This window comes from Protobothrops mucrosquamatus, unplaced genomic scaffold, assembly GCF_001527695.2.
Source record: "Protobothrops mucrosquamatus isolate PMUCROS unplaced genomic scaffold, P.Mucros_1.0 scaffold_187, whole genome shotgun sequence".
NCBI classification, from domain to species: Eukaryota; Metazoa; Chordata; class Lepidosauria; order Squamata; family Viperidae; genus Protobothrops; species Protobothrops mucrosquamatus.
The window spans coordinates 58,299-65,858 of record NW_015386263.1 but is presented as its reverse complement, the minus strand read 5'-3'; the positions used below and the strand labels follow the sequence as shown (position 1 = coordinate 65,858).

The 7,560-nt window shown below is 46.0% G+C and overlaps 1 protein-coding gene across 1 annotated transcript; it reads left to right on the top strand.

The window, feature by feature from the left end:
- Positions 1–3,122: 3,122 nt before the first annotated feature.
- Positions 3,123–4,459, top strand: LOC114923176 (zinc finger protein 239-like). The gene has a single exon (XM_029285797.1). The coding sequence runs from the start codon at positions 3,326–3,328 to the stop codon at positions 4,451–4,453; it is 1,128 nt and encodes a 375-aa protein (XP_029141630.1). The 5' UTR covers positions 3,123–3,325; the 3' UTR covers positions 4,454–4,459.
- Positions 4,460–7,560: the final 3,101 nt, after the last annotated feature.

The following is a 7,560-nucleotide window of genomic DNA, read 5'->3' as shown; positions in this document are numbered from 1 at the left end:
ATAGGATGGATGGCCTCCCCTACTGGTTTCATGTAGATGTTAGAAAGCAGCAGTGTAAGGCTTTTCTCCAGGGGCCTCCCAGATTGCCAGAGGCCCAACTTTAGAGAAAACCCCTAGGAAGTAACAGCCATAAAAGGTAATTCATAAATAAGGGCCGGGGCCATAGAATAAGGGGAATGGGAGAAGTGATGGGGGGGGGAAGGTAATATATTCATTTTAGAAGCTTTGGATAGGTTGTGATGACATGATTACAGCATGATTAATAAGCCAATGAAGAAGAGGCGGGAGGTAAATTTGTAATGGCAATGGGGGAATATAAAGAACAAATATTGAAGATTTGGGTTGTGTCCACTGTATGCTTGCAGGCACAAGCAGCAGCACCCACCCACCCTTGCAAAGGAGTACAAATAAATTTCCATTGTTTTCCCTTGGAAATTTTGGCTTGTGATTGTTTATTATAACTGGACAACGAATCCTACACCAGCTATGGAGACAGAGACATATTTAGCACGAAACATTTGCTTTTATGTAAACAATTTCCCAATATAAGGCACCTACAAAGCTGCTTGCACATGAACAAAATTATATATAAAATGAGTACAAAATATCACTACTAGTATCAATATAAAATGGTTACAAAATAAAACTACTACTATCAATCTTAAGCACAATAAAATCCCATCAATTATCATGGTCAGTGATGCAGTACTGAAAGCTGATGAGAGATCTAGGAGGGACATGATGGTTGCACCCCGTCTATCCCGAGGCCTCCAAAAGTCCATGAGAGTTGCAACCAATGCCGGTTTGGTGATGTGTCCCGGCCTGAACCCAGACCGAGAAGGGCCCAGGTGTCTTTCTCCTGCACAGCCCTTTCTGCGGGTGGCAAAGTCAGAGCTGCAGGCAGAGGGTGAGTTGAAGTTTCAGGCTGCCAGCCTTTCATTCCCCTCTTCAGCTGTGCTTAGAAAAGATCTTAATCTGCAGCAATGCCTTGAACTCCTCTGCCAGGAAAACCTTTCATGATTTTATTATGCACAACAAACTGCTGTTGAAGGTATGAAGCTGGCCAGGAAGCCAACTGTGCAGAAGGGGGGAAATGACTCTTCCAGCCCTCTCCTGAGCTTGGAAAAGAAATATGGGTGGTTGTGAGAGAACGGGAGGGAGGGAGGGAGGTTGAGCTGGAACAAATTAGAACGATAGACGATTAGATTGCTAGAGAGGATTTTGGGGAAAGGGCAGAGGAACCTCCTTTTCCGGTTCCCTTATAGGAGGAGGATGGCGTCGGTGGATGCTCTTGTGCAGATTCGAGGGTGGAAGCGGCTCCTGGGAGGTGAGTGGAGGGCAGGTCGGAGGAGAAGCCGGGAGCAAGTCGGGCTGTTTCTTTTCCTCCGCGGTGTGGAAGCAGCGAAGGGACGAGGCTGAAACGTGTCGGTTGCTGCTGCTGCATATTATTTCCCTCCCCAAATGTTCTTATCCTTACGCTGCATGATTTTGTTAGGTGCTCCTGGCTACTTTCCTTCGTGACCAGAGGCAAGCTCGCCTGACCCATAGCCAGCCAAGACACAGTGAAGGCCTTTTGTTTCGTTTATTGCAATATATTATTATTATTATTATTAGTATTAGTATTAGTATTAGTATTAAGCTTGGTTCTCTTCAAAGTTTTAACCCAAAATATTTCCTTCTTTTATAGCCACTGCATCCCTCCTCTTTCCCCATTGGCTGAGGTATTATGAGGTTACACTCTTTCCGTCCGCTTATACACATTTCCTGATAACATATTAAATCATATTCACATGTACAATAATAATAAGAAAAATTAGACATTTAAATGGTTATTCTAAACTCTGGATATTTATGTCCCCCTTTTAGAACAATAGGTTCTTTCCTGTTTTTCAATTCAGTGTGCCTTTCCTCTTATCTTATTCAGCTTATTTTCCTGTTTTCCAATTCAACAAGTCTTTGCTGGCTAGCCATTTCCTCTTACAGCTGTTTTTTTATAGTTTCTCTTCTTCCTTTTCCCACTCTAAAACCCAGCTATTTTTGCCTATCTGTTTATCTTACTTCCTTTATGTTATCTTTTCCTGATTCCCACCAATTGTACTTATTTTTCTATTCAATTAGATTCCATTGTATTGTAGGTTTAACTGACTCTGAAGATTCATCATATTGATACATATTTATCAATGTAAAACTGCTGCCTGTGATTTTCTGCTGGGAGATGGAAAATTGGGGAATTTTAAAAATCTGTATTTCATATTTTTTAACAGCCTGCCTCTCTTGGTCTTCATTCCTTGTGATATTATTGACATGTTTTCCTGGCAAGTGAGGACTTTCGGGAGTAAAACAGGTGCTTTAAATCTCGCATAGGCTTTGGGCACTGTTTCATCTGTTAGTGTCCCAGCTTTCTAAAATTAGATCAAACAAATTAAGTGAATCCACTTCTGAAACATTTTGAAGGTCCGAAATACACATAGATTTTCCACATATATAAATTTATAGGTGTGTATTTACGTGTGCATATACATCTGTATAGAGCTCAGTATTTTCAGGTATTTTTTGTAACAACTATTTGCAATGATAATAATTTGTGATTTACACAAGCCAAGAAGCGAATTCCATGATTTGAAATATGAGTGGATACTTGAAGTTTGATTTTGCTAGTCTCCTCTGTGCCTGATGAATCATAATGAATCTTAGAGGTTAAATTAGCATTTTGATATATTTGCTTTTTCATAGTGATAGATGGATTTTTTTTGCTGTTTTCACAGGTTCAGCAGCCATTTTTTAAAAAATAATGAAACTAATCCATTAATATGAATCTTATAATCAGAGAAGATGCCAAGAAGAGCACTCCGGACAACAAAGAATGAGAAGCTGCGTTAAAATGCAAATCAAACCATCAATCAAAATCTGTTCCATTTCCTCCAGAAAGTGTTAAAACTCTTCTCTTTCCTTAACAGTTGGAGGGAGACAAAGGAGAGAATAACAGGAACAGAGATTTCAGGTAGAAAAAATAGATTATGTGGAACTCAAGAAAATATTGCATGAAAAAGTACAAAGGCATTAATGAAAGCGTTTGAGGAAGGAGAGCGTCTTGGATCAAAGCACCACCAGACAAGGGATCAGAAATATTTTTGACGACCTCATGAATCCAAGAATATCAGTGTTAGAAAAATCCCACCGACTGCCTATTTTGGGAAAAACATGGATTGCAGATCACACCTGATTTTTGCATGAGTCCATCCACCCCTTGAAAACCCATGCAAATGTTTGGACTGTGGCAAAAGCTTTACTCAGAACAGCACTCCCATTATTCATAGAAGGACCGATGCAGGAGGAGCAGCTCCACCAGTGCTCCCAGGGTGGGAAAAGATTTAGCATGCACACCAATCTGGTGAGACACAAGAGAACTCATACTGGGGAGAAACGCTTTGAATGTCCCGTTTGTGGGAAAAGTTTCAGTCAGAATTCCCACCTGGTGATACACCAGAGAACTCACACGGGAGAGAAACCATATGAGTGTCCAGATTGTGGGAAAAGTTTCAGTCACAATTGCAAGTTGGTGATTCACCAGAGGACTCACACGGGAGAGAAACCATATGAGTGTCCTGATTGTGGAAAAGGTTTCAGTCAGAATTCCCACCTGTTGAGTCACCAGAGGACTCACACGGGAGAGAAACCATTCAAGTGTCTGGATTGTGGGAAAAGATTCAGTCAGAATTCTAATCTGGTGATACACCAGAGAACTCACACAGGAGAGAAACCGTATGAGTGTCTACATTGTGGAAAAAGATTCCGTGAGAATTCTAGCCTGGTGGTACATGAGAGAACTCACACAGGAATAAAACCATTCAAGTGTCTGGATTGTGGGAAAAGTTTCAATCGTAAATCCCGCCTAGTGATACACCAGAGGATTCACACGGGAGAGAAGCCGTATGAGTGCCCAGAGTGTGGAAAAGGTTTCACTTCCTATTCCTCCCTGTTTAGTCATCAGAGGACTCATACAGGAGACAAACCATATGAGTGCCCAGATTGTGGAAAGGATTTCTCTTGGAAAGGTGACATGGTGAAACATCGGTCTACTCACATAGAAGAGAAATCATATAAATGTCGTGATTGTGGGAAATGTTTCGGTCAGAATTCCTACCTGGTGAAACACCAGAGGATTCACATGGAAGAGAAAACACATAAGTGTGTAGATTGTGGGAAAATTTTCAGATGGAATTATCAGCTGGTGATACACCAGAGGACTCACACAGGAGAGAAGCCGTATGAGTGTCCAGATTGTGGGAAAGATCTCAGTAGTAGGACCAGCCTTATAAATCATGTAAGGTTACACACAGGAGAGAAACTATTCAAATGCCCAGATTGTGGAAAATGTTTCACATATCATACTACCTTTTTCAGACACAAGAAATTACACAGGCAAAATTTGATGAGTGTAGAGGAATGTTGAATTTCATTTCTCTTCTCTAATTGGAAGCCCAGCTGAGAAACTAAACTTTTAATTTCTTGCCATAGTCTTTTTAGTCAAATGTGTTTTAGTATCAAACATGAGGGAGAAGATCTGAGCTTCCTTTCTCTGGCCCAGTGTGGTCCTTCCCTTCCACAGAGTCAAGGGGAACTGCTGTGCTGGGACAGTAAAAGCGAGCTTGCATCTGTATCAAGTGTGTTTGCCACCTTGAGCTATTTCTACACATAAATATATTATTTGTTAAGGAAATGTATATGCCAACCCAATTTATGGTGAGTGGGCGGCTTGCAGTAATAAAACCTTAATACAGATAATGGCCTGCCATACTTCAGGGGGAAGAGTGTCTCATAGGGCAGGGTCTGCAGCGGAAAAGGCTCACTTCCTAGCTCCTGTCAAGATGTCAATAGTTAAGGGAAGGGGCTAGGTGCATGCTCACCCTATCTGACCTGGTAGAACAGATAGATGCAGAAATAATAAAGTGGAACATTAATAACAGGTGCCCTGTTGGCTCAGTGGTGAGAATGCAGTATTGCTGGCTGACTCTGCCCACAGCCTGGAATTCGATCCTGAGGGAGCTCGAAGTTAACTCAGCCCTCCATCCTTCTGAGATCGGTAAAATGAGAACCCAGATTGTTGGGGAGAATATGCTGACACTGAGCCGAGAGTGTTATAAAGCACAGTGGGGTGGTGTATTAATTAATTAATGGTGTATTAGCTTTAAATGTGTGCATCTTCAATTACACCTGTAAAGAAACAACGCCTGTGGCAGCTCACACCACAAAGATGTGATATGGGCAACCTAGAGGCCCTCATTAATTTGTGCGTTGGGGCATTCTGAACCAGTTAGAGGTTTCCGGGGGGTCCAGGGCAGTGATCCAAACTGGAGGTGACCAAGGCATGATTGAGCCCTGTGCAAGGCCTCCCTGGTCTAGGAAAGGACACAGTTGGCGCACCAGATAAATCTCTGCAAAGCCCCTCCCCCACCTATGATCTTCTCAGGCAGGAGCCATGAGTCCAGGAGGATCTCCAAGGAGATCACATGACCCCAGGACACTGAAACTCACAAATCTGAGTCAATTGCCAAGCGTCATAATTTTGATCACGTGACAAGGGGTATGCTGCAATGGTTGTAAGTGTGAAAAATGGTCATGTCACTTTTTTTTTAGCACTGTTGTAACTTCAAATGGCCGCTAAATGAAATGTTATAAGTCCAGGGCTACCTGTACATAACGGGGTATCATAGGATGGATGGCCTCCTCTACTGGTTTCATGTAGATCAGGGGGGTCAAACTCAATTTCATTGAGGGCCACATCAGCATTGCGGTTGCCCTCGGGGGGGCGGGGGTGTGTTGCCAGGGTGGGTGCGGCCTACATGGTGGGCATGAATGGAGTGGATGTGGCCTACTGGATGGGCATGGCCAGCTCTATATCGTTCGCGTCAAGGGTGCGTGTCTGGGCCTGGGCAGGAGTGGGACAGATCTGAGGGTCTCTGGCAGAAGAGGGTGGGACCAGGGCAAGTGCCAAGGTATGGGCCACTGGAGGAGCCTCACTGTTCCTCTCAGGCCATGCAGGGGAGGGGCTCGATGTTGCCGGCTGCCAGGAGCCCTGGACAGCAGAGGTCAAATGCCCAGCCTGGCCCTCGAGCACCTGCGACACCAAGCCCAGCCCCACTTGCCCAAGGGGGCGCCCAGCTGCACTTACCTCCTCCTGAAGGCTGCCGCTGCTGTGCTTGCTCTCCTTACCCAGGTTGCTCATGATGGGTATAAAGGCAAAGTCAGAAGGAGGCCCATTTCCTCTCCGTGGGAGGAGACCCGGCTTTGTATCCAAAGCTTCCTTAGCAATAGGATGGGAGACCCCCAGGATAGGCCAGGAGGAGGGGGCAAGGGGATGGTGAAAGGGCAGCAGGGCAGGACTAAGGCAGGATTTCCCTCAGACCCTCCCTCTCCTTTCCTTCCTTCCTTCCTAAGTACAGAGTGGTGGGAAAATATTTGAGATGAGGGAGGGAGAAAAACAGGCAAGAAACGCAGCTGGGGAGGTGTCACCCTTCGTGAGGAATGAAGAAATGCACCATCGCCTGGAAGTGGCCAGCACATGGCCCTCACCTACTTCACATACCTGGCTTGGTGGGCTCTGGGAGAGGGGATGCCATGAGCAGCATGAGAGTCAACGTTACCTGCGCAATACCGTCCAGCCCTCAGCCTGCCCCGTTTCAGCAGGGAGCGAGGCACTCTCCTCACAGCGCCGAGAGGCTGAGCCAGGCGGCGCAAATCTGAAAAGAAGCGTGATGCCGCCCAGCCCCCAGCCTGCCCAGTTTCGGCAGGTAGCGGGGCGCTTTCCTCATAGCGCTGAGAGGTTGAGCCAGACGGTGCGAAGCTTGCCAGCTTTGCACCTTGCTGCCTGCTGAAACTGGGCAGGCTGGGGGCTAGGCAGCACTGCACTTTTCATCAGATTTCCGCCACCTGGTTCAGCTCTTGGCACGGTGAGGAGAGCGCCCCGCTGCCTGCTGAAACCGGGCAGGCTGGGAGCTGGACGGCCTCACATTTCTTTTGGGATTTGTGCCGCCCGGCTCAGCCTCTCAGCGCTGTGAGGAGAGCGCCCCGCTGCCTGCCAAAACCCTTCCCCCAGAGCCCATCAAGGCGGATATGTGAGTAGGCGAGGGCCATTTGCTGGCCGCTTCCAGGCAATGGTGGATTTCTTCATTCCTCACAAAGGGTGACAGCTCCCCAACATGCACCCAGAGGGTGGGGCTGACGCGGCAGGGGCTGGTTCCTCGCTGTTTCCAGACGGCCTTGTGGAGCTAAGACTGAATGCGTTTCAGCATAGATGGCCATCACAAAATTGTACATTGGCTCCCGTCCGTCCGGCCTGGGCCAGGGCCAAGGCAGCAGAGGCCGTTCCCTCACTGTTTCCAGGATGGCTTCGCGGGCCACATAAAACCACTTCGCGGGCCGCATCCAGCCCTCGGGCCTTGTGTTTGACATGTCTGAGGTAGATGTTAGAAAGCAGCCGTGTTTTACCAAAAATTATTTTTTTGTTTTGGATGATCCCAATTAAGTTTTTGGATCAAAAATTAAAGGAAATACAGAGAT

Coding starts and splice junctions, on each gene's coding strand:
- LOC114923176 (XM_029285797.1), top strand. CDS start 3,326: ATGCAGGAGGAGCAGCTCCACCAGTGCTCCCAGGGTGGGAAAAGATTT.